At 43.9% G+C, this 26,704-nt stretch overlaps 1 protein-coding gene across 7 annotated transcripts; it reads left to right on the top strand.

Annotated features, from left to right (window-relative positions):
* The first annotated feature begins 755 nt into the window (after positions 1–755).
* LOC115157311 (TBC1 domain family member 12) lies at positions 756–26,206 on the top strand. 7 transcript variants are annotated; one of them, XM_029705470.1, is made up of 19 exons: positions 756–2,346; positions 4,124–4,247; positions 6,776–6,832; positions 8,923–9,053; positions 9,558–9,706; positions 10,088–10,205; positions 11,529–11,635; positions 13,483–13,557; positions 14,217–14,308; positions 16,253–16,324; positions 16,422–16,550; positions 16,949–17,058; positions 17,230–17,488; positions 20,606–20,752; positions 23,342–23,531; positions 23,749–23,872; positions 25,050–25,207; positions 25,410–25,873; positions 26,045–26,206. In XM_029705470.1, the coding sequence occupies exons 1-14, from the start codon at positions 1,148–1,150 to the stop codon at positions 20,675–20,677; spliced, it is 2,694 nt and encodes an 897-aa protein (XP_029561330.1). In that variant the 5' UTR covers positions 756–1,147; the 3' UTR covers positions 20,678–20,752; positions 23,342–23,531; positions 23,749–23,872; positions 25,050–25,207; positions 25,410–25,873; positions 26,045–26,206. The 7 variants fall into 7 exon arrangements, with proteins under 7 accessions (XP_029561330.1, XP_029561321.1, XP_029561337.1 ...); XM_029705461.1 differs by having other exon boundaries at positions 20,606–22,722; positions 26,045–26,197; XM_029705477.1 differs by having other exon boundaries at positions 9,558–9,658; positions 20,606–22,722; positions 26,045–26,197.
* Positions 26,207–26,704: the final 498 nt, after the last annotated feature.

Below are 26,704 nucleotides of genomic sequence, written 5' to 3' on the forward strand. Positions count from 1 at the left end.
ACGATCGCACCTTTTTTGACAGTGAATGGTTGAATAGCGACTCTCGGTGCTTGATGATGGCAATGAAGACCCCTCCTCTTAACAATGAGATATGACGAAAACGTGTGAATGCTTTCTGATCAGGGTTAATACCATCAACCGTAGAAAATGCAGTTAATGATGCCCCATGATTGCGATATTATCAGAAGTCTGACGTCTAGGCAATTTCAGAGAAATTCGGAAATCGGACAAGAAAAACATCTATACAATATATTTATATTTTGATTATAAAACATCTAAAGAAAATATATATAATCAATCAGTTGAATGAATGCGGACGTAATCTGCACTTTCAGTAGCCTATGGAATAGCCTGTTATTTAGATGCCTCTAAGCAGCTAAATAAAACGTTATTTCATTGGCGCTGTCTATGGTGCTGAAACTAAACTGGGCACTACAGGTACCCTGTGTAGGCTATGAAGTGAACCAAATTAAACTACTCCATTGTGTGATCAACTCTTTCCAGGTCTTAGCCTGCCACCGTTGTTGTGAGTCCCTTTACAAAAGACCAACGGGATACTTCATGTTAAAAACCTATGCTGAACGAACAAATCCTGAATACCTGCGCATTGTGCTGTTTAAAAAAAAGTGTCGGATAAGCCAGGCGTGTTATAGCTCCGTACGGACAGCAGATGTCACCTCATCCCAGATTTCCGTCTGCGTGCTGGGGGATTTGCGCTCCCCCCTACGTCATTGGAATCTTAAAATGGCCCCTGCTCAAATTCGCCGTCCAAGTGGGGGCGGCTGCCGGTTTTTCTAACATAAATTACACACGACCATACGACTGGCATTCTCTCTTTTCCTGCCGCTATCTCTCGAAATAGAAACCGTATTTTGATTGCGTCATCATCGTGTAATTAGGGATACGCTGAGATCATGATAGGCATAGCCTACAGGGAACAACCGGGACCGAGCAATTGTAGCTGATGCAGCCACCACAGCGTGTTTGTTGTGGAGCGGTGGTGTGGGGAATGTGAATGACATGGAAAAGGCAGAGAATGGCATTTTTCCACCGGCTTTGTCTGTGAACGAAAAGTGGACCAGCAGCACATCTCTCAACCAGCCACTGTCTGACGATACCGCCAACGCCGCAGGTCCTCTCTCTAAACATGTCAACAGGGATGAGACGTGTTGGACTGACAGCGGACGCAGCTTGTGAAGCAGGAGAGGATATTTCCCGTTCCACAGTAGCGTGTGTACGTATCGGGAGTACGACAATGCTCGATTTAGTTACTGACAGCCCATCTGGTGGCACTATAAGCAATTGTGTCATTCCTGAGCCAGGTAGCGACTCTGCTACAAACGGGTTTACTGGGTCAATAATGGTTGCCTCCAAGGCAGGGAGCTGCTCTGCTACCACTGCAGTGAATCGAGAGGAAATGGACAGAAGTGCTCTCTGGGGGATCTCCCTGGCTCAGAAGAACAATGATTGCTCTGCAGAAAGACTAGATGCCTGTGTGACAGCAGCTGAGCCACTGCAGTCATTGGCCCACTCCTGGAATGGACAGCTTGAACAGAGCTGCACAGCAGCCTCCCGGACTGGTCCGGAGGGGTTCTCGATTGGAGACACCGTCTGTGTTATACAGAGTCCTCTTCGCAGTGATGCTGTTATTAGACCACATATTAACCGAAGTACGACCTCTGACAAGGAGGACAAAATGGCAAACGGTGGATTATTGATAGGATACAACAGTGCCAAGTTACACACAGAGACAGCTGTAACAATTATTTCTGATGGAGCTGCAACCTGTATCTCTAACCCACAATGTGAAAAACTCTCCTTGTCTGCAGTGAGTGCAAGGGAGGGCCATCACGAATCCTGCAATGTCAGAGAGGAACCTGACGGAGCCGGGGCCCAGCCTAGAAAACAAGCTAACGTGGCAGGAGAGCTATCTGATGGTGCTACTTCCAGTCTCACCTCTCAGGGTTTACCATCAAGCCCAGCACCAACGAAAGACTCCTGCAGTGTCAAACCAGACACCAGGCAGGGAGCAGAACCATCATCTGGTCACCCAGGAGGTGATCCATCCTCCAGACTCCATCCTCAGTCCCACAAGACCACCAGTCTGAACTATGACCCGTCCAGCATTCTCAGCCCAGGGGACGAGGATGAGGATGGGGAGACCTTCGTGGAGCTGGGGGCCCAAGGCTACAGTGACCTCAGGTTCATGGACGTCAGTCTGAGCTCCAGGAACACCTATGAGTCCAGCAGACGTCAGTCCGCCCCAGGACATATAGGACTGAGTGTGGACTCCTCTGAACTGGCCTTACAGTCAAAAAGACCCGGCATCGCTGAGTATTTCGGCAGGTAAATTAGTTGTTTTCTTTGTGGTCTGAGGTTATTTGCAGGGTGCCGAGAGGATTTTTTACAAGGACAAGAGCGGTACAAACTTTTTCAGCCTGCTTACCTCTCTTCACGTCATGTTTGCATTTATACTGTGTATAGCCGCATTATTGCTGCAATATACACCCGTTACAATAGCAGTCACTGCCGTTAACCATGCTCTCCTAACAGAGATGTGTCCTGATATTGTGACAGCACCACAGGACATAATGAATAAAGCCAGAACTAGAGCTAGGTCTCAGTCAACATTTAGTGCAGGCAGAGACCCACCTGGTGGAAATGGAGCCAGCTGCAGTGAATGCTGTTAGATTGGTGTTCCCACAAGGACATCCCCTAGGTGCTTACACTTTACATTAAAGGGATACTTCTGGATTTTGGCAATGAAGCCCTTTATCTACTTCCCAAGAGTCAGATGAACCAGATGAACCAGTGCAGTTTGAAAACCTACAGTAGTTAGCTCTCCCGGAACAGAGTTGGAGAGCCCTGCTTTAAGGTGTAAACAATTTAGAAACAGTTAATTATTACTTCATAGATCGTTTATAAATATGTAATAAATACTTAGAACTTGATTGGTATATATAATAATAAACAGTTTATAAACTATGTATAACTCCTTTATAAACACTTTTGAGTACACCTTAATGTAAAGTGTTAACCCCTAGGTTTATTATCCCACATAGGATCAGGTGAAATTGATTCAATTGATGAAATAAGAGTGCCAGCAAATCACTCACTCAGCTGAACGGACCACATCAGTATGACTTATTAGTATGAATTATTGGCACCCTTGAGAAAGATGAGCAAAACATACTGTATATAATAAATAATGAAAATACTGAGCTATATTATCTGCAAAAAATAACTGCATTCCAGGTGACTACCTCAGGAAGCTGGTTGAGAGTGTACAAAGCTGTTATCAAGTCAAAGTGTGGCTACTTTGAAGAAAATCTCAAATATATTTTGTTTTGTTTAACACTTTTTTGGTTACTACATGATTCCATATGTGCTATTTCATAAATAGTTAAAATAAAGAAAACCCCTTGAATGAGTAGGTGTGTCAAAACTTTTGACTGGTACTGTATACATGTATTATTTTATACTAATACAATTGCTCAGAGAAAGAGATTTTGTTAAACAAATTATTATTTTTTTTTAATAAAAAAGACAGGGGTCAAAATTATTGGCACCCCTGTTTTCTATTCTCTTCAATACCTCCCTTTGCAAGGATAACTTCACTGAGTCTTTTTCTAAAATGTATTTTACTACATAAGTGCAGATGAAGGACCAAAGATCTGGAAAGATTTTGTATGGAGAAATGGTCTAAGTTACCTCCCAATGTGTTTCTTCAATCTCATAAAACATTTTAGAAAAAGACTGTTATCCTCGCGAGGTGATCTATTGAAAATAGGGGTGGCAATAATTTTGATCCCGATATTTTTTTAAATTATTTGTATTACTTGTTAAACAAAATCCCTTTCCCTGAGCATATACAATATAGCTCAGTATTTCTATTATTTATTTGATAGTCTTTTTTTGCTTCTCTTTATCAAGGGTGCCAATCATTTTGGACCTGACTGTATGTCAGATCTAGGAAATGATTCCGAGACTCAGAGACCTTAATTTCCCTGTTTTCTCAGTATGTCTACTCATCAAAACTGTTTCGCTGACCGGAGGAATAAAATGAAAGTGTGTCATCATTAATAATTACCCACACATTGTCCTGGCTTGTCTGTCTGTTCAGGGGTTTATTTTCCAAGAAGCATATAGAGCCAAAGAGTCCGTCCCAGAATGTACCTGGGTGGAAGCTGTTTGGAAAGGTTGCTGCCAGAGAGAGCCCTCCCAAGGACTCCAGGACCATACAGCAGGTTGGTACCCCGGTCCTGTATTCTTCAAGCGTGTCAGATTAGGAGTGCTGATCTAGGATCAGTTTTGTCTTTTAAATCATAATAACTAGGATTTCATTGACATGGAGGACCTGGGTCCGTATACATCAAGAATCTCATCGTTGGAGTGCTGATCTAGAGCTTTTATACCCACCCCTCAGCTACTCTCAGTCCATTCCACCTATCTCCGTAAACTGCCCGTTATGATTTCCATGTGCCATATATTTTTCAACTGTGCTGTGATGTTTCACATAGATTCTGAACCTGTCTAATCGCGTAGTATCTACAGATTGTAAGTTCAAGATCAATATTTTACTAAAAGTATTATTATAGTGTTGATTGATTGACTGTGGTTTTTCAAATCTCCCAACACTACTTTTTGTAGTGTTTATTTTAGATAGATGTTGTGATTCTTCAGACGTTCCTGAACCTGTGACCAGAAACAAGCTACACAGAGGCTAAACCAAATAAGTGATCAAATGATTCTGTCTCTTTGTAGCAAAATCTGCAGAGCTGAGCTGGTTTTATGCCCCATATACATAACATTCTGTTTGAATTTTTTCTAATCATTTAAATGGAGAAACTCTTACGTTTTTGAATCAAGCATTGTGCTCTGAGAAGCTTTCTGAATGCAGGCTCTGATGTCACTGTGCTCCTAAGTCTACAGTAGTTATTCACTAACCTATTAACTGACCGTCTAACTTTCTGTACAGTATTGTGTATGGGAGTGAAGCCAGCAAGTCTAGTTGAATGCAATGAGCTCAATATTTAGCCCAGATAATTTCCCCTACGTGTAAGTCAGGACTTAATCCCTATTCATCTAGGTTATGTCAGCCTTACATACCTACAGTAACCTCACTTTGTTAACATACGTAGCTTAAAGCTTAAAAGAAAGTCCAGAACTACCGTTATTTCATTTAAATCAAGTCATTTACACCCCTTCTGTTCAACTCCTTCACCAGCGATACATTGCATTTACAGCCCTTTGTTTTATTGTACCACACGAACCATTAGTTTAATCGCAGCCTTCTGCAATATGTAATACCACAGCATATCAATCAATCCCTCGGCCCTATTCTCACAATAACTCACCTATACCAGTCTGACCAGGTAGCAAACTGATAGCAACTCACAGCTCAAGTAAATTCTTTATATCCTTCCTTCTGTGTCTCCTGTAATCGAGCATCTTGTAATGATGACACCAGAGCTTATAGATAAGTGTGGCAAAGGCTGTAGTCAGTCTGTACTTGGCCTACTCCTTCCCAACACTTGACAAGAGCGAGTAGGGTGTGGTAGGAGTAGGGTTCAGGTCCTCCATGTTGGAGGCTGGCAGGCCACTACAGCTTTTGCGGGTATGTGCTCCAGCTGGCTCTGTGCCTGGGGCTGGCTGCCTGGCTGCCTGGGTAACTAAGGAGCTGGTCTTACTCAATTTGGATGCCTCTTGCCTGCTGTGTTGAGCCTCGGCTGGGCTTGAATTATGCCCATCTCCTAGCCTCGGCCATGAGGCTTGTCTCCTGCCACTAGCTCTGTTCTTCCTCTCCCTCTCTCTCCCTCACTCCCTGTCTCCTGCTCTACCTCCCCCACTCTACCCTGCAGGTACTGTTCTGTCTCCACACTCGTCGGAGGCAATAATACATGTTTTCATGCCTGGATGGAAACAGACACTAAAGCCAATTACATTTGTCCCTTCACTGGATTAGTAGTGCACTTAACTCTAGTACTCTACAGCTGCAGAAGGGGGTGAGAGCATGTATATGCCTCACTACTGAGATTATGACTAGACAGGAGTGATCTCATCTAGAGTGAGCTAAGTGGGTTAGAGCAGGGATTTACACTCGTAGAAAAAAGGGTTCCAAAAGGGTTCTTTGGTTGGTTCCACGTAGAATTATTTGGGGTTTCTATTGAAAGGGGTTCTATTGAAAGGGTTCTACATGGAACCAAACAGGGTTCTATGGGGACAGCCGAAGAACCATTTTAGGTTCCAGATAGCACCTTTTTTCCCTAAGAGTGTAGATGTTTTTTTATTTAACTAGGCTAGTCAGTTAAGAACAAATCCTTATTTTCAATGACAGCCTAGGAACAGTGGGTTAACTGCCTTGTTCAGGGGCAGAACGACAGATTTTATCTTGTCAGCTCGGGGATTTGATCTTGCAACCTTTCGGTTACTAGTCCAACGCTCTAACCACTAGGCTACCTGCCGCCCCAGGGTGTAGATGTCAGAGGGTTCGTCTGTAATGTGTTACACAAATGTGCCGTACAGAAACTCGGATGATGGGAAGTTTATTCATGCAGTTAGCCTACATGCAAGGGGAGGGAGAGAGTTTGATCTCCAACAGAGGCCTTTTTTAATAAAGTTGACTATCTTCTTAACCCTATCCGAAGGGCAAAGATGCTTATGTGGATTGGAAGTACTTGTAATAATTGTTTAGTTTGAAAGACAGTTTGGAGTTGTTTTTGGAGGGATTGAGCTATTTAACTCTTGAGTGCAAACTCTGTTTTTCTTTCATCAGGAGAGTATTCCAGGTGGTCTCACGTCTGTGTCCGCACCCAATCTCTTAAGCGAAGGGGTATGGACTTTCTCAAGTTTCCCTTTGTCATCTTCTCAATCTCCTATCTGCATGGGGCTGCCAAGCAACCATTTCCATTGAACATCCAACTCATGCCCATGCCAACCTGTAGCACTTTGACAGGGGAAGGGAAATAAATGCATGTTAGAAAATAAAAAAAAATAAAAATAATAATTAATCGCAGATTCTACAACAATACCAAGGTCTCTGAAACTCTTGCCATAGCTCCAGCAACTTAGTCTCTGTGGCTCAAAATGTTGGAATCCAAAGTATGATTATATTTTTGTTCCAGTCGTCCTAACATACGGTACATGCGAGCACATGTTTCTCTAGTGCAATAGATCTATTCCATATTGATTGTATTCCTTTTATTCCTTATCTGGGAATGTAAGGATTTTTGGTTTGCTGGTGTATTTGACTTGAGGATTATGAATACACAGTTGATTACGTGATTGTATATACACTTTGACATTACAAGTGATGCCAGAGCTCTATCTGCTTCTCTGCTATACCATTTGTGAATAGAAATGCATGGGTGTTGGTTATACACAGTTCATCTCTGACTTTTCTTAGTATTATGGGACAGCAGCAATACATTTGGAGAAAGAGCTGTGACTATTTCTCAATTTTTACTATGGGGGGGCTGTTCTTCTTCACTGGTGTTGGTAAATCTAACTCTCCTTAGAGGGCACTCCCCTCCCCTGTCCCTACCAGCCATTTCCTCTGATAGCGCCAATGTAATTCATTTATTTTATTTAACCTTCATTTAACTAGGCAAGTCAGTTAAGAACAAATTCTTATTTACAATCACGGCCTCCCCTAACCCAGACGACGCTGGGCCAATTGTCCGCCGCTCTATGTGACTCCCGATCAAGGCCGGTTGTGAAACAGCCCGGGACCAAACCCGGGTCTGCAGTGACGCCTCTAACACTGCGATGCAGTTCCTTAGACCGGTGCGCCACTCAATCCCCCAAACTATACCAATAAATGCCTTGAAGGAGCCACAACACAAGACAATGTAGCCATTGACATCCATACAGAAGCAGTTTCATGCATCGTGAAAGGCCAAAGGTGAGAATTTTTATTGTGTAGTGGAGGTGAGGGATGTATGGTCACTAAGTCTAAGATACTCAATGTATCAACTCGCACAAAACAAACCCATAGGATATCAGTGGCGTCATGTAGAGCGACTGAACTTAGTCATTAATTCAACAGGCTCTGATGCATTAAGCATGGCTAGGTATTTATTGACCCCTCTAGAAATGACTCATAAGATCTCTCTCCGCAGTCATCAACAACCATCATACTCCTCAGTCCCCCATTTGTTTTTTCTCTTTCTCTGTCTCTCTCTGTCGCTCTCTCTCTCCTCTCTCTGTGTCTCTGTCTCTCTCGCTCTCTCTGTCGCTCTCTCTCTGTCTCTCGCTGTCTCTCTCTGTCTCTCGCTGTCTCTCTCTCTTTCTCCCTCTGTCACTTTCTGTCTCTTTCTGTCTCTCTCTGTCGCTCTCTCTCTGTCTCTCGCCGTCTCTCTCTCTCTGTCTCTCGCTGTCTCTCTCTCTTTCTCCCTCTGTCACTTTCTGTCTCTCTCGCTCTCTCTGTCGCTCTCTCTCTGTCTCTCGCTGTCTCTCTCTCTCTCTGTCTCTCGCTGTCTCTCTCTCTTTCTCCCTCTGTCACTTTCTGTCTCTCTCTGTCTCTCTCTGTCGCTCTCTCTCTGTCTCTCGCCGTCTCTCTCTCTCTGTCTCTCGCTGTCTCTCTCTCTTTCTCCCTCTGTCTCTCTCTGTCTCTCTCTGTCTCTCTCTGTCGCTCTCTCTCTGTCTCTCGCCGTCTCTCTCTCTCTGTCTCTCGCTGTCTCTCTCTCTTTCTCCCTCTGTCTCTCTCTCTCTCTCTCTGTCTCTCTCTGTCTCTCTCTGTCTCTCTCTCTCTGCCTGTATGGGCTTTGTGATCTCCATCATCCTGTCAGCTGATCCTGTTGCCACTATCTTTTCTTCCTTTTAAATGTAAACCCAGAAGTCTAGTTGGGCTAGTTGAAATGCATATACTGGGGCTGTGTTTTCCAGTTTCTATGGAGATTTAGGTTTTTGATGTATCTGCAGGAGTACGAGGCCAAGGCGGGCAAGGCTGGATCTGGGGGATCGTCTCCTACTCAGCCTCAACATGGCCGGAGGAAGAACCTGGACTTTGAACCACTGTCCACCACAGCTCTTATATTGGAGGACAGGCCTTCGTAAGTCCTCACTATCTCTCCTTTTATCTTTCTCTTTCTTTGTCTGTTCCTCTTTTCTTTTTTTTGGTTTATTCTGCCCCCCGGTTCATACAAGGGGAAAGGCCTAATCTCCCAGACCTGCAGCCATATTACTTACACACATTCCATTGTTTTCAACTAGGCTCAGGCCAGGGTGTGGTGTCTATGAAGAACACAGTAAGAAACGCAGCGTCCAGAGACAAGCAGTGTTGTGTTTCTCCTCAGCTGCTCTCTCTGATCCAAGACCTCGGGCCCTCATTAAGAATAGATACAGTATATGAAATATGAGCATGTCGCCTGAACCATGACAAACACACTGTCTGCAAGGCAAAGTCCCTCTCATTTGTAGGTCTTACTTTCTCTTAAGTCCTCAATGTGTTAAACTTGACTAAAAGTAGACATTTTGTGTCCTCAGTTGCTGTGATATGCACGGATTACGGTGAAACCGGCTGATACTGTGTCCCATCTCCTCTTGTCTCTCTGCAGGAACCTTCCTGCCAAGCCTGTGGAGGAGGCCCAGCGTCACCGTCAGGAGTATGATGAGATGGTGGCCGAGGCCAAGAAGAGAGGTACTGGTACTGTTACTGGTACTGGTACTGTTACTTGTACTGTTGCTGGTGCTGTTGCTGTTGCTGGTACTGTTGCTGTTGCTGTTACTGGTACTGTTGCTGGTACTGTTGCTGTTGCTGGTACTGCTACTGTTACTGTCTGTCTCCTCAGAGCTGAGTAATGGAGGTCAGCAGCATCGAGCCTGTCGACTGAACACATCTCCAGATGGCACTTAGCTCAGTCTGTCTGTTGTAGCTGTTGCAAATACTTTTGTAACTTTACATGCACTTTAACAATTGTAAAGCTTTATGCAAATTATTATAAAGCATTCATAAGCATCTGTTAACATGTATAAGCATCTGTTAACATGTATAAGCATCTGTTAACATTTATAAGCATGTATAATGGCATATTCATTGAAGTTATTGTAAAGTGTAACCAAAGGATTTTTGTCCCCATCCCCACAGAGTTAAAGGAGGCCCAGAGGAAGAGGAAAGAGATGAAGGAGAGGTTTAAGCAGGAGGACAGCATCGCCAACGCCATGGTGGTCTGGAACCACGACATCCTGCCCAACTGGGACAACATGTGAGCCACTTCCTGCTAAACAACTCTCCACTGGCACGGAGCAGCTATGTACACTATCCAGTCAGTCAGGCAGTCCGTCTGTCAGTACAATATTCAGTCAGTTACTCAGTCAGTCAGTTATTCTGCCAGTCAGACAGACAGACAGACAGTCAGTCACTGAACCAGTCAGTCAGTCAGTCAGTGAGCCAGTCAGTGAACCAGTCAGTCAGTGAGTCAGTCTGTAAATCAGTCAGTCTGTAAATCAGTCAGTCGGTGAGTCAGTCAGTCAGTGAACCAGTGGGTACATAAATCAGTCAGTGAACTAGTCAGTCAGTGAACTAGTCAGTCAGTGAACTAGTCAGTCAGTGAGCCAGTCACTCAGTGAACCAGTCAGTGAGCCAGTCACTCAGTGAACCAGTCAGTGAGTCAGTCAGTGAACCAGTCATTCCGTGAGTCAGTCTGTAAATCAGTCAGTCTGTAAATCAGTCAGTCAGTGAACCAGTCAGTCAGTGAACCAGTGGGTATATAAATCAGTCAGTGAGCCAGTCACTCAGTGAACCAGTCAGTGAGCCAGTCAGTGAACCAGTCATTCAGTTATTCTGCCAGACAGACAGACAGTCAGTCAGTGAACCAGTCAGTCAGTCAGTGAACCAGTCAGTCAGTCAGTGAACCAGTCAGTCAGTGAGTCAGTCTGTAAATCAGTCAGTCTGTAAATCAGTCAGTCTGTAAATCAGTCAGTCAGTGAACCAGTCAGTCGGTGAGTCAGTCAGTCAGAGAGCCAGTCAGTAAATCAGTCAGTCAGTCATTGAACCAGTCAGCGAGTCAGTCAGTCAGCGAACCAGTCAGTAAGTGAACCAGTCAGTCAGTGAGTCTGTCTGTAAATCAGTCTGTCAGTAAAGTCAGTAAATCAGTCAGCCAGTCAGTCAGTCATTGAACCAGTCAGTCAGTGAACCAGTCAATGAGCCAGTCAGTCAGTGAACCAGTCAGTAAGTGAACCAGTCAGTGAGTCTGTCTGTAAATCAGTCTGTCAGTAAAGTCAGTAAATCAGTCAGTCAGTCATTGAACCAGTCAGTCAGTGAACCAGTCAATGAGCCAGTCAGTCAGTGAACCAGTCAGTCAGTAAATCAGTCATTAAGTGAACCAGTCAGTCAGTAAATCAGCCAGTCAATCAGTGAGCCAGCCAGTCAGTAAATCAGTCAGTCATGCAGTGAACCAGTCAGTCATGCAGTGAGCCAGTCAGTCAATGAGCCAGTCAGTGAGTCAATGAGCCAGTCAGTCAGTGGGCATAGGTCAGGGCTCCGTTGTTCAGTAGGCCCATGCTGGTCTGTTTGTGTCCCCCTGTAGGCGTAACACTCGGCGGGTGAGGGAGCTCTGGTGGCAGGGCTTGCCCCCCAACGTCAGAGGAAAGGTCTGGAGCCTAGCCATCGGCAACGAGCTCAACATCACCCCAGGTATGTATGGTGTTTTAATAGTCATAACTCATAGAACTCCCATCATAATTGTGTATTCCCATTGGCATGCCAAAATATGATTTGCCTTCAGAATAAGATATACAAAGTGAAGGATGTCATGTACATAAACTCAGCAGAAAAATAAACGTCCTCTCACTGTCAACTGCGTTTATTTTCAGCAAACTTAACATGTTTAAATATTTGTATGAACATAACAAGATTCAACAGCTGAGACATAAACTGAACAAGTTCCACAGACATGTGACTAACAGAAATGGAATAATGTGACCCTGAACAAAGGGGGGGTCAAAATCAAAAGTAACAGTCAGTATCTGGTGTGGCCACCAGCTGCATTAAGTACTGCACTGCATCTCCTCCTCATGGACTGCACCAGATATGCCAGTGCTTGCTGTGAGATGTTACCCCACTCTTCCACCAAGGCACCTGCAAGTTCCCGGACATTTCTGGGGGGAATGGACCTAGCCCTCACCCTCCGATCCAACAGGTCCCAGACGTGCTCAATGGGATTGAGATCCTGGCTCTTTGCTGGCCATGGCAGAACACTGATGTTCCTGTCTTGCAGGAAATCACGCACAGAACGAGCAGTATGGCTGGTGTCATGCTGGAGGGTCATGTCAGGATGAGCTTTCAGGAAGGGTACTACATGAGGGAGGAGGATGTCTTCCCTGTAACGCACAGCGTTACAAGCTCAGTCTGATGATGCTGTAACACACCGCCCCAGACCATGACGGACCCTCCACCTCCAAATCGATCCCGCTCCAGAGTACAGGCCTCAGTGTAACGCTCATTCCTTCGACGATAAACGCGAATCCAACCATCACCCCTGGTGAGACAAAACCGTGACTCATCAGTGAAAAGCACTTTTTGCCAGTCCTGTCTGGTCCAGCGACGGTGGGTTTGTGCCCATAGGCGACGTTGTTACCGGTGATGTCTGGTGAGGACCTGCCTTACAACAGGCCTACAAGCTCTTAGTCAAGCCTCTCTCAGCCTATTGCGGACAGTCTGAGCACTGATGGAGGGATTGTGCGTTCCTGGTGTAACTCGGCCAGTTGTTGTCACACCTGTCCCGCAGGTTTGATGTTCGGATGTACCGATCCTGTGCAGATGTTGTTACATGTGGTCTGCCACTGCGAGGACGATCAGCTGTCCGTCCTGTCTCCCTGTAGCGCAGTCTTTATTGCCCTGGCCACATCTGCAGTCCTCATGCCTCCTTGCAGCATGCCTAAGGCACGTTCACGCAGATGAGCAGGGACTCTGGGCATCTTTCTTTTGGTGTTTTTCAAAGTCAGTAGAAAGGCCTCTTTAGTGTCCTAAGTTTTCATAACTGTAACCTTAATTGCCTACCGTCTGTAAGCTGTTAGTGTCTTAACGACTGTTCCACAGGTGCATGTTCATTAATTGTTTATGGTTCATTGAACAAGCATGGGAAACAGTGTTTAAACCTTTTACAATGAAGATCTGTGAAGTTATTTGGATTTTTACGAATTATCTTTGAAAGACAGGGTCCTGAGAAAGGAACGTTTTTTTTTGCTGAGTTTACATTGAAATGTATTAAAATAGCCAAGGTTATACTTGTAGAAATGTAGTACCATATTGTTTGTTTTCTAACAAAGCAACACGTTCACCTCTTTCAGCTGGAATAGATTTACGAGTCTGTTGTGTATGTAGTGGAAGGGATTTCTGGATGAAAAGGCCGACTGGTTTTACTGCCAGGAAGTGCCTTTGTGGGTTACACAAAAATGCATAATAGACGTCTCAGCTGGAGGACCCACCGCCTGACTCATTGCGAGAGATCGTCTTTCATTTCCCTCTTTTCTTCTCTACAGAGCTGTATGACATCTTCCTCTCCAGAGCCAAGGAGAGGTGGAGGAGTTTCAGTGAGACGGGTTCAGAGGCTGACGGTACGTCTGAGATGGGGGGGTGGGGGGTGGCAAGACTGTGAATTAAAGCCAAGCTCCTCGCGTGTCAGACTGAACTCCTCAGACCCTAGACTCATCCATTCTCCTCTCTTCCTCTTTGAGGCAAAGCTATTTCCTCATGTTGCTTCACATCTATTGGCCATATTGGTGTCCCACATTGCTGCACAAATCTCCCTCGTTCAGCAATCATTTGCAGGCTTGGAGGAGACTGGAGAACTTTCTGCAAAGGCTTTCTGTTGTTTTTACTCCAGTGTTCTGCGAAGTGTCTGTTTCTGCCATCATGTCAGACTATCTGCCCATTGGTGTAGTGCTGATAGCCAACAGTGACACATTCTCTCCTCTAGCTCGTCAGAAAGACTGTGTTGTTGCCAACGAGAGCCTCAGGAGATGGATCCAACAGGACTTAATGGAGCTGAACAGAGAGATTTGCAGGATGTCTTCCTCTTGGCATCGTTTTAGGGTTACAAAATATTGGCACAGCATCAGTGTCTCTATGTATCATTGGTTACCGAGTTACTCGGTCTGTCATGCACAGACAACGATACAGAGAGGTCGAACCAGCAGGAGATCAGTTTATTTGAGTAAACTGAAATTATAAAGTTTTTCCTTTCGTTAATAATCTGTTTGTATTTAAATACTAGATGGGGCATCGCTGGCAGACAGAGAGTCCAGTCTGGACCTGATCAAGCTGGACATATCCCGCACATTCCCGCCTCTTTTTATTTTCCAGAAGGTACAGTACATCTCTTACCCACTACTGTGTGTGTGTGTGTGTGTGTGTGTGTGTGTGTGTGTGTGTGTGTGTGTGTGTGTGTGTGTGTGGCTCCACGTACGAACCCTCCAGTGATGATCAATGGTCCGAAGCCTTCAGTGATGATCCATGGCACGAAGCCTCCAGTGATGATCCATGGCCCAGGGCCTGTAGTGATGATCCATAGCACGAAGCCTCCAGTGATGATCCATGGCCCAGGGCTTGTAGTGATGATCCATGGCACGAAGCCTCCAGTGATGATCCATGGCCCAGGGCCTGTAGTGATGATCCATGGCACGAAGCCTCCAGTGATGATCCATGGCCCAGAGCTTGTAGTGATGATCCATGGCACGAAGCCTCCAGTGATGATCCATGGCCCGGAGCCTGTAGTGATGATCCATGGCACGAGGCCTCCAGTGTTAATCAATGGCCCGGAGCCTCCAGTGATAATCCATGGCACGAAGCCTCCAGTGATGATCCATGGCCCAGAGCCTGTAGTGATGATCCATGGCCCGAAGCCTCCAGTGATGATCCATGGCCCGGAACCTGTAGTGATGATCCATGGCACGAAGCCTCCAGTGATGATCCATGGCGCGGAACCTGTAGTGATGATCCATGGCACGGAGTCTGCAGCGAGGGTCCCAAGTCCGGAGCCTCCGGCGACGTCCCCCAGTCCGGAGTCTCCGGCGGCGGTCCGCAGTCCGGTGACACAAAAGTGGAGGGATCAGCTGGCGGAGCGGGGGCTACGCCCTGAACCGGAGCCGCCACCAAGATTAGATGCCCACCCGGACCCTCCCCTATAGGTTCAGGTTTGCGGCCGGGAGTCTGCACCTTTGGGGGGGGGGGGGGGGGGGGGGGATACTGTCACGCCCTGACCTTAGAGAGCCGTTTTATTGTGGGGCGGGCATTCTATGTCATCTATTCCTTTGTTTTGGCCGAGTATGGTTCCTAATCAGAGGCAGCTGTCTATCGTTGTCTCTGATTGGGAATCATACTTAGGCAGCCTTTTCCCACCTGTGTTTGTGGGTACCGTAATTTCCGGACTATTAAGCGCACCTGAATATAAGCCGCACCCACTGAATTTAAAAATAAATATTATTTTGAACATAAATAAGCCACACATGTCTATAAGCCGCAGGTGCCTACCGGTACATTGAAACAAATGAACTTTACACAGGCTTTAACGAAACACGGCTTGTAACAAAAATAAATAGGTTTTAACGAAACACGGCTTGTAACAAAAAAAAAAAAAATAGCAGTAAGCTTTAGTTGTCTTTTTGCACTGAGTCAATTCTTCACGCTGCTGTTTCCGTCTTATCATCGACTCATTAAGACCAAGCTCCCGTGCAGCAGCTCTATTTCCTTTTCCAACAGCCAGATCAATCACCTTCAACTTGAAAGCTGCATCATATGCATTTCTCCGTGTCTTTGCCATGATGAGGGTGACAAAATGACTACCGTAATCAGAATGATGGGAAGTTTGAGAGCGCTCGATTTAATCTAAACAGTAAACAAAAAAGTTGTTTGACCTTAACCCGTTCGGCAATTTCATTGGTCTAATGAAAGCTTCATGCTGCCAAAAAACTGAGCACGTCACAGAATGTGTTTTTTTGGAAGAAAAAAAATTGAAAGCGGGCAAAATCCATATATTAGCCGCGTCATTGTTTAAGCTGCGAGGTTCAAAGCCTGGGAAAAAGTTGCGGCTTATAGTCTGGAATTTACGGTAGTTGTTTTCTGTTTTAGCATTCTGTGCGTTTTCGTTTTTCCCTTTGTTATTTTGTTTGAGTGTTTTGGTGATTAATAAAAAAAAATCATGAACGCTTACCACGCTGCGCTTTGGTCCACTCCTTCCGACGAAACGCATTACAGTGCATGTGTGCGTGCACTCCATGTCAGTTCTCATCCTCTGATTGTCTTCCACCACAGGGTGGGCCATATCATGATCTCCTCCACAGCGTGCTGGGGGCCTACACCTGTTACAGACCTGACGTGGGATATGTGAGTAACACTTCAAAACAGCACTCTTAAGTCTTTATTTTATGCCATACTGTACATGCGGTGATTGTGAACTAAAATGGTAGTTCTGTTCTCTCAGGTTCAGGGCATGTCCTTCATAGCTGCAGTGTTAATCCTCAACCTGGAGGAAGCTGACGCCTTCATTGCCTTCACTAACCTGCTCAACAAGCCCTGTCAGCTGGCCTTTTTCAGAGTGGACCATGATCTAGTGAGTCCTACTTCCACAGTAGCCACAGTAAAAAAAAAAACTGTCCTCTCTAAAACTAATTTAAAGGGATACTTCACCCAAATTACATATTGGTTTCCTTACCCTGTACGCAGTCTATGGACAAGGTATGACAGCAATCTATGCTTTGGTTTAGTTTCCCAGGCATTGTTTCCACATGCTAACGTTTTAGCATTTGTGGTACAAATCCCATTCAAATCATGGGACTGATATTAGCATTTTCCCCACATGTTCATATCATCTATAAGTTACTTTGTTGAGCTTCACAATAAATTTGAGATACTTTTGGATGATTTTGACATGATGCACGATTAGCTCTTTAACAGTACTGAATTAGTGGTCCCTGAATCTGTCTCTGACCTTTTCTTCTTCTCCTCTAGATGCTGAAATACTTTGCTGCGTTCGAGGTGTTCTTTGAAGAGAACCTCCCTAGACTGTTTAACCACTTCCAGATTTCCAACCTCACCCCAGATCTCTATCTCATTGACTGGTGAGTAACTATATGAAAGCATGTTAGTGTGGCCTTCAAGCTGTTTTCTCACACATTTAACACCAGCCATGCTGTCAGTTCATTATTCACAGTTATCAGAGCACAGCTGCTGTGCCATTCCACTAACTGCCATTTTTTGGCCTGTGTGTATCTGTCTGTATCTGTTTACAGGATCTTCACTCTGTACAGTAAGTCATTGCCGTTGGACGTGGCATGTAGAGTGTGGGATGTGTTCTGTCGTGACGGCGAGGAGTTTCTGTTCCGGACGGGTCTGGGGATCCTGCGTCTCTACGAGGATGTGCTCCTACAGATGGATTTCATCCATAGCGCCCAGTTTCTGACACGCCTCCCAGAGGATATAGACTCTGATAGGCTGTTCGCCTGCATCGCGGCCATGCCCATGCTCAACGGAAACAAGAAATGGTCCCAGGTCAGTTCCTCTAAACATAAGAAGATAGGGAAGTGAGAAAATGGACACGTTTGCACGAAGTGACAATACATACAGTGCATTCGGAAAGTTTTCAAACCCCTTGACTTTTTCCACATTTTGTTCCGTTACAGCCTTACTCTAAAATTGATTAAATAATTTCCCCCCCCCCTCATCAATCTACACAAAATATGTCACGTTCGTTAGATGAAGGATCGGACCAAGGCGCAGCGTGAGTAGCGTTCCACATAATTTATTATAAAGTGAAACGTAATGCAATTACAAAACAAATAAAGAATAGACGAACCGTGACTACAATGCAACTATACATAAACAATATCCCATAACCCCCAAGTGAAAAACAAGCTACTTCAGTATGATCCCCAATTTGAGACAACGATTACCAGCTGCCTCTAATTGGGAATCATACCAATCACCAAACATAGAAAAACTAAACTAGAACCCCACATAGAAAATAACAACTAGAAAACACCCTGTCACGCCCTGACCTACTCTACCATAGAAAATAAAAGCTTTCTATGGTCAGGACGTGACAAAATACCTCATAATGACAAAGCAAAAACAGGTTTTTAGAAAAGTTTTGCAAATGTAACAAAAAATAATAATAATGAAATATCACATTTACATAAGTATTCAGACCCTTTACTCAGTATTTTGTTGAAGCACCTTTGGCAGCGATTACAGCCTCGAGTCTTCTTGGGTATGACACTATAAGCTTGGCACACCTGTATTTGGGGAGTTTTTCCTATTCCTCTCTGCAGATCCTCCCAAGCTCTGTCCGGGCTCTGGCTGGGCCACACAAGGACATTCAGAGACTTGTCCCAAAGCCACTCCTGCGTTGTCTTGGCTGTGTGCTTAGGGTCGTTGTGCTGTTGGAAGGTGAACCTTCGCCCAAGTCTGAGGTTCTGAGCGCTCTGGGGCAGGTTTTCATCAAGAATCTCTCTGTACTTTGCTCCGTTCATCTTTCCCTCGATGCTGACTAGTCTCCCAGTCCCTGCCGCTGAAAAACATCCCCACAGCATGATGCCACCACCTTAGGGATGGTGCCAGGTTTCTTCCAGCTGTGCCGTTTGGCATTCAGGCCAAAGAGAAAAATCTTGGTTTCATCAGACCAGTGAATCTTGTTTCTCATGGTCTGAGAGTCTTTAGGTACCTTTTGTCAAACTCCAAGCGGGCTGCCATGGTCCTTTTACTGAATAGTGGCTTCCATGTGGCCTGATTGGTGGAATGCTGCAGAGATGGTTGTCCTTCTGGAAGATTCTCCCATCTCCACAGAGGAACTCTGTATCTCTGTCAGAGTGACCATCGGGTTCTTGGTCACCTCCCTGACCAAGGCCCTTCTCCCCCGATTCTCAGTTTGGCCGGGCAGCCAGCGCTAGGAAGAGTCTTGGTACCTTCAATGCTTCAGAAAAGTTTTGGTACCCTTCCCCAGATCTGTGCCTCAACACAATCCTGTCTCTGAGCTCTACTGACAATTCCTTCGACCTCATGGCTTGGTTTTGCTCTGACATGCACTGTCAACTGTGGAACCTTATATAGACAGGTGTGTGCCTTTCCAAATCATGTCCGATCAATAGAATTTACCACATGTGGACTACAATCACGTTATCGAAACATCTGAAGGATGATCAATGGAAACAAGATGCATTAGAGCTCAATTTTGAGTTTCATAGCGAAGGGTCTGAATACTTATGTAAATAAGGTATTTCTGTTTTGTATTTGTAATACATTTGCAAAACCTTCGAAAAATAGGTTTTCACTTTGTCATTATGGAGTGATGTGTGTGTAGATTGAGTAACATTTTTATTTAATCCATTTTAGAATAAGATTGTAACGTAACAAAATGTGGAAAAAGTGTTTTATTTTTATTATTATTATGTGTTTAAGGTGAAGCCATTTCTAGAGTCTGTTGTGTGAACTGGGACATGCTCCCAGAATTCTTCACAAATATCCTGTAATTATGTGTGATACTGGTGTGGCTAGGAACGATTTGGGAATGATACGTCACTCAGACACTGCAATATAAAATAATTCAGGTTATAATCAAATCAAACTTTGTCACATGCGCCGAATACAACAAGTGTAGACCTTACCATGAAACGCTTACTTACAAGCCCTTAACCAACAATGCTGTTCAAGAAGAGTTAAGAAAATGTTTACCAAATAAACTAAAGTCAAAAATTATAAAAGTAACACAATAAAATAACAATAACGAGGCTATATACAGGGGGTACCAGTACCGAGGCCAGGTTAGTCGAGGTAATTTGTACATGTTTGTAGGGATGAAGTGACTATGCATAGATGATAAACAGCGAGTAGCAGCAGTGTACAAAACAAATGGAGGGGGGATCAATGTAAATAGTGGCCATTTGATGAATTGTTCAGCAGTCATATGGAACGGGGGTAGAAGCTGTTAAGGAGCCTTTTGGTCCTAGACTTGGTGCTCCGGTACTGCTTGCCGTGCGGTAGCAGAGAAAACAGTCTATGACTTGGGTGACTGGAGTCTGACAATTTTTTTGTGCTTTCCTCTGACACCGCCTGGTATAGAGGTCCTGGATGGCAGGAAGCTTGGCCCTAGTGATGTACTGGGCCGTACGCACTACCCTCTGTAGCGCCTTACGGTCAGATGCCGAGCAGTTTCCATACCAGACGGTGATGCAACCAGTCAGGATGCTCTCGATGGTGCAGCTGTATAACTTTTTGAGGATCTGGGGACCCATGACAAATCTTTTCAGTCTCCTCTTCACGACTGTCTTGGTGTGTTTGGACCATGATAGTTTGTTGGTGATGTGGACACCAAGAAACTTGAAACTCTCAACCCGCTCCACTACAGCCCTGTCTAAGTTAATTAATGGGGGCCTGTTCGGACCAACTTTATCATAGATTCAAACTTGTTGGGTCCTACAATTCATATGCTACAGCACCTGCAGAGGTGAATGTATGTCAGTTAAAGAAATGCATAAGAAATAACCCATATAATAGTCTGCCTTTTTGTGGAAATGCAGCACCACCTACAGGTATGTATTGTGTGTGCCTAAAAAGAACGATCATTGCAGTTTTATATTGAGATTTGTTCTCCTTCTTCTTTCTCCTCTCCAGGTGTTTAATGCATTGATAAAGGAGAACAAGGACGTGGACAGGAATTGCAGCCAAGTAGTGAAGAGTTCATGATTCAGCCGTGGAACATTTTTATCATCACATTCCTCTCTTTAATTGAGAGCCTTTGATCACATTAGAGTCATAATGGTAAATGGACCTTAAAGAATGACATCATACTTGAAGATGGAGGCCTCAGACACCATTGACAGTTTGATTGAATTGAGAGTATTTATGGTAGTATACCATGAATATATGATGATATACTGTAGGTAGATGTGATGATATACTGTAGGTAGATGTGATGAATTGGGTCTGTCTAGTCCCATCAGAAAGGTATGGAGTTTCTTAGATTGAGTGAGGCCCTTTGTTACACCTGTGGATTTTTATCTCACTAACATTACAATATATATTTTATGAAAGTGCACCTCCAAGCATTGATATATTTATATGACTTAATTGACCAAGCCAATTTTACAACATAGAAGGAAAATGAGGAAATAATTAAGTGACAGAGCCCTTCCGTTTCATAAGTGTCTGAAGCTTGACATCGGATAGTTTAACTAAACTACCAGTAATAGGTTTTCATTACAGTGAGCAATTGTTTCCGAAAGGATTTGCAATAGAGAAAATGTGTGACATGTGGCACTAGCCCAGTATTGGACTAAAGGAGCCTCCCGTTACTCCTTAGTCCAAGGACCTTGTATGCTCTGTTTAAAGGGCGAATTGACTCTGAAAGACAAAACTGCCAAATACTCCCATCTAAACGTGAATCGATTCTCAATTGCGGCACGGTTCTATAAACATAGATCCCTCTCACATCTAAATAATTTCACAAATGCGAAATACACACTGGTTTTAACACAGTTGCGGTCGACAGTATTTTTCAGTGACAACACGTTTGTGTCGTCTGTCTTCCGTTTACACACAGGTGTTCGGAGATAGTCCACTCTGTCCTCCGTCTGTTTTCCCGAAAACAATCGCTGTAACATGGACATATGGCCGTATGGGAACCCTAACGCTTTACATTTGACCTTTAGTTTTTTGTTTTTGTCATTCAAAAGGCACTAGCACATATGAGCTATCTTTGTTGCAGGTGCAACAGTTGAATACGATGAGAAAAAAATAAGAAACCCGCACACTGCTCTTGCTACTGTCACTTCTCTTTATTAAGCTAGCTTTATGAAGGCATTGAGGCCGATACGTAAAGCTTAATAAAGAGCAGTTATACTAGCAAGAGCAGTGTGTGGGTTTCTTTTTTTTTCTCAACCTTTAGTTTTTTGAAAATTATTTCTCGCGGATGTGAAAGGTTACGCTTCCGAAATCTTACCGTAAGCGACGCGTGTTAATGTTCAGAACGAGCGTCGCGGCTCGTACACCCCCGTACAGAAGACGCCTTCGTCCAATGACTCTTATTTGTAATGTAATAGAACTGAGAGTTATGATCAAGGGCTGTTGTGCCACGTGAGGTTTCAGTGTTTTGCTGGATGAGACCACAGTGAAGCTATTATATTGTTGTGAATAAAACAGCAATGGGACACCTTTTCAAAGTACCTATTCATGAAACATAATTCACTTTTAAAACTTGGTCTTGTTTGTGATGTTGCTCACATCTATTGTTACTTTACATTTGACCAAACACTTATGACGAGGTCCAACATTTTATTATCAATACTGTAGTTTATGGTTCTACAGTACATGTTTCATATCTGATTGTATATTGTTTCTTATGCTCTCTATTGTATAGTTTTCATACTGAGTACTAAGAACAATTGTAAATATATTTTAAATGAATTCAAAAGTACCTATGTGATACTGTGTCAGACCAGAAGTTATGAATTATGTAAATAAATCAAAGAGATGATTATTTCCAATGGTAAACAGTTTTTTTCCTGACTGCCAGACCCCACGCCTAAGCGCAACCGTTTTCTCAACCAGTAGGTGGCGGTGTTTTCAAATCAATTTGTAGAGATCACAGTTTACTTCAATGGTCTTCACCTACGCCTAGCTAGTAGAAAATAAATACTTCCGGTAAAGGAAAAAAACACGTGTGGCAACATTTTACATCGATTCAAACAGGCACCCCATCTTTTTAAAATAATTCATTTACGATGGCTCCGGTAAGTACCTCTTGTTATAGATCGCTAGATAGTAGCTAACGCTAGCTGAATTGCTTGCCAATCTTTACTCGTAGCTAAGCAGAATGTATGTGCAGTTTCTCAGCAGTCAATAGCTTTAATTTTCACTGAATAGAACATTTTGTCTACTAATGTAACGTTACTCACCATTATACTAATATCCACATCAATAGTTACATTGTTAGACATTTTTATTTTACTAGGCTAGTCAGTTAAGAACAAAATCTTATTTTCAATGACGGCCTGGGAACAGTGGGTTAACTGCCTTGTTCAGGGGCAGAACGACAGATTTTTTACCTTGTTGGCTTGGGGACTCGATCTAGCAACCTTTCATCTACTGGCCCAATGCTCTGACCACTAGGCTATCTGCTGCCATACATTCAGCTACTGTATTTATTATGGATCCCCATTAGCTGCAGGTGCATGGTAACTCTTCATGGGGTCCAGCAAAACCAAGGCAGTTATACAATGTTAAAAACAATACATAAATTCACAACAGATTTCACAATACACTACTGTAGCGAGTCACTATTCAATCCCAATTCATCACCCAAGTTGTTCTTTTGAATACAAAGCACTAACGACCTTTTGTTATCAACAGCCAAGGAGCAAAAAGAGGAAGCCGAGCTTTCGCAGACTGCTGAAGACGAGCAACGTGAAGCTTGACAACAAGCTGAAGAACCGTCAGTTCAAGAAGGAGAGCACAGACAAGAAACACCGCAAGGAGCAGAAAAAGCTCTGAGCAGCTATCAAGTCCCCCCTCCCCCCAGAGCACTACAAGAAGAGGCCAGGTGTGTGCAGCATGACAACCCACCCATACAGCAGTATTGCCTAATATCTAGACCCTGACATCTAGCACTCAAGATGAATGATGCACTGTTTACAATGCACCGTTCCACACTATGGCACTGAAATAATTCCCTAATTTATATAAAGTTATCATCATCATATTTTGTTTGTGTGAGACCTGTTTGGTGTCGTTAAATACATGTCTGGTGTCTGTTCCAGAGGATGAAGAGGAGGAGGAGGAGTTTGTGGAGTCCCTGCCAATAGACATGATGGATGATGACCTGGAGCAGATTAGGGCCATGGCTCAGAAAGCCTCCTTCCTCACCAGAGACCTGTCATCGAGGTAATGACAAACGATGGGGGAAATGACAGTCCATACTGTATTTAGATTGTTAGGATTTCTTTCTAGTGTTATGGTGTGATGTACCATCTGTCTATTCATTTCATGTACATCCCAACAACAAGTAGATCATAGCAAAGTGCACACATGTTGAAATGTATAGCTATAGGTAACTGCCAAAATAAAGGAAACACCAACAGTGTCTTAACAGGGCGTTGGGCCACCACAAGCCAGACCAGCCTTATTGCACCTTGACATAGATTCTACAAGTGTCTGGAACTCTATTGGAGGGATGCAACACCATTTTTCCATGAGAAATTCCATCATTTTGTGTTTTGTTGATGGTGGTGGAAAACGCAGTCTCAGGCACCACTCCAGAATCTCCCATAAGTGTTCAATTGAGTTGAGATCTGGTGACTGAGACGGCCAAGGCATATGGTTTACATCGTTTTCATGCTCATCAACCACTCGTACCCGGTGGATGGGGGCTTTGACATCCTATGGGAGCATAGCCATGGTATCCAAAATAATGGCCTGCCAAGCATTTTTATACATGTCCCTAAGCATGAGGTTTTTGGATATCCGGATTGTGTAAATATGTTTGAAAGCAAAACATTTTTTGGGGGAAACGTAAATGGAGAGAGAGACCAACTTGCGCAAGTTTAACAAACTTGTTGCTGCAATAGGTTATCTATCATACCATCTGGTAGTGCCTGTCTTGACTGCATCATATCTTTGTAAAGAAGCTAGCTAAAGAGGCAAAGCTATTTTGAGGCATCCTACAACAACTCCATTCATATGAAACAAATATGTTGGTGTCTTTTTTTTATGGGGCTCACTCATAAAAATTCATAACTGTTGTTTTTATTAACATTTGAAATGTAATGGTCTATCCTTGTATTCTATGTAGCAATGTCACATAGATATTTTAATTAAATGAATACTCTCCCAAGTAATCAAATACTAACGTCCGTTCTGATATTCGAATAACCGAACCCACCTCCAAGCATGATGGGATGTTAATTACTTAATTAACTCAGGAACTACACCTGTGTGGAAGCACCTGCTTTCAATATACTTTGTATGCCCCATTTACTGAAGAGTTTCCTTTATTTTTACAGTTACCTGAGCAACGTATCTTCTCACTTAACCTTACTTGTTTCTACTTGAATACCTGCAGTGGTCCAGTGCATGCCAAACAGCGCAAGGGGGAGCAGCAGGGGCCAGAGAGTTAAGAGAAGATGCCCAGAAAGATGCAGCTAACAGAAGAGGTCATTCACCTCCTGCCAATCAAAGACAAGATCAGAGGCCTCGTCCCTCAGAGCATGGAGAAACCTGGTAGGATCATGATTCGAATGTGTGTTTCCCTTGTACATCTTCATCTGAAAATGTCAATTTTTACCTAAGTCATATTGTACTAACTGTAAGTCGCTCTGGATAAGAGTGTCAGCTCAATGACTCAAATGTAAATGTTGTTAAAACGTTTTAGAATGTACAGCTCTGTTGATCCAAATTGGTTTTATGGTTTTGTCTCTTTCAGTTGAACCCAAAAAAGCTGAGGAGGAAGCAGATGCCCCGACTGGCTTGGAGCCCATGAACCCCTTCTTCGCTTGAGTCAGCCATCCTCTCTGTGTAGAATGTGTTGTTAGACCAACTATTGGTAGCCCAGTCCTGGTCAGTAGATAAGGTGCTTCTCTCTGATGTTGCTGGGGTGTATACATTACGCCATTTCTGTTAGAACAGAAACGGTTCACGGAAAACGGAAATGAAAGTTTCTATTGGACAAATTCAGGTAGGTCCTGCCCCATTTCGTTTGCTTTCGTTTTGGTTCTCAAACGCTAAACGGTTTCCGTTGCAAGGCGTGTGTCCACAGAGGATGAGGCTGTGACTGGGCCGGCCCTGACCCCTCAGGAGCAGCTAAAGCTCCGCACACCGAAGCTGATGGACAGGAAGCTACGCATCGCCAGTCTAGGATCAGACATCCTCTCAGAACCCACCATCAACGTAAGGCTGCTCGGGCTACTGTTACTTCCTTGACCCCATAGCTACATTTAAAGTATTATCTTATGTCACATAGACCAATATTCTCATAGCACATAGAAGCGGACTTGGGAAATGTTTTGTTTGGTTCTCCTTGATGGTTTCTGTATGAAATCACTGTCTGTCTGTGTTCAGATCATGAAGCTGCAAGAGCTGCGATCCATGCTGATGGAGACCGACCCCTACATGGCCGTGACGGTCAGAAAGCTGGTCATGGTCTCTCTGATGGAGGTCTTCAAGGACATCGTCCCCTCAAACAGGATAAGACCACTGACAGAGACAGAGAAAGCCTCAAAAGTGAAGAAAGAGACACAGCAGTTGAGGGAGTTTGAGGAGGGCTTGGTGAGCCAGTACAAGTTCTACCTGGAGAACAGTCAAAGGTACACTGATAACCTGAATGACCCTAGAAAGTTTTGTAAGGCTAATAAGTTAATGTCTGTTAACAGTAATGCTAATGAATTACCGTCATGTGTTTTGAAGGATTCTGTTGCTGTATATGACAACTTAAATGCTGAATTGTTTCAATGAGCACTTTGTATCATCTGGTAGGCTTTGATTCAGTGTCCTCTGTCTCTGTACAACCTTGTGTGGATAAACCAGTGAGAGTTGGTCAAACTTTTAGCTTTTTACCATTCTCAGTGCAGGTGGTACATAACGCCCTGAAATCCTTAGATCAGAGGAAGCCTGCAGGTCCTGATCTTTTGGATCCCTGCTTTTTAAATCTGGCAGCTGATTTCATAGCTGAACCACTTACATATCTGTTTAATCTAACCCTGGAATGTAATGAAATTCCAA

This window comes from Salmo trutta, chromosome 2 (assembly GCF_901001165.1).
Source record: "Salmo trutta chromosome 2, fSalTru1.1, whole genome shotgun sequence".
NCBI lineage: Eukaryota > Metazoa > Chordata > Actinopteri > Salmoniformes > Salmonidae > Salmo > Salmo trutta.

Excerpts from the sequence above, each read along its gene's own strand:
- LOC115157311 (XM_029705470.1), top strand. The coding sequence starts at position 1,148 with ATGTCAACAGGGATGAGACGTGTTGGACTGACAGCGGACGCAGCTTGT. Across the intron at positions 9,054-9,557 it reads ATATTGGAGGACAGGCCTTC|GAACCTTCCTGCCAAGCCTG; the intron begins GTAAGTCCTCAC and ends GTCTCTCTGCAG. Across the intron at positions 14,309-16,252 it reads CTCTTTTTATTTTCCAGAAG|GGTGGGCCATATCATGATCT; the intron begins GTACAGTACATC and ends CTTCCACCACAG.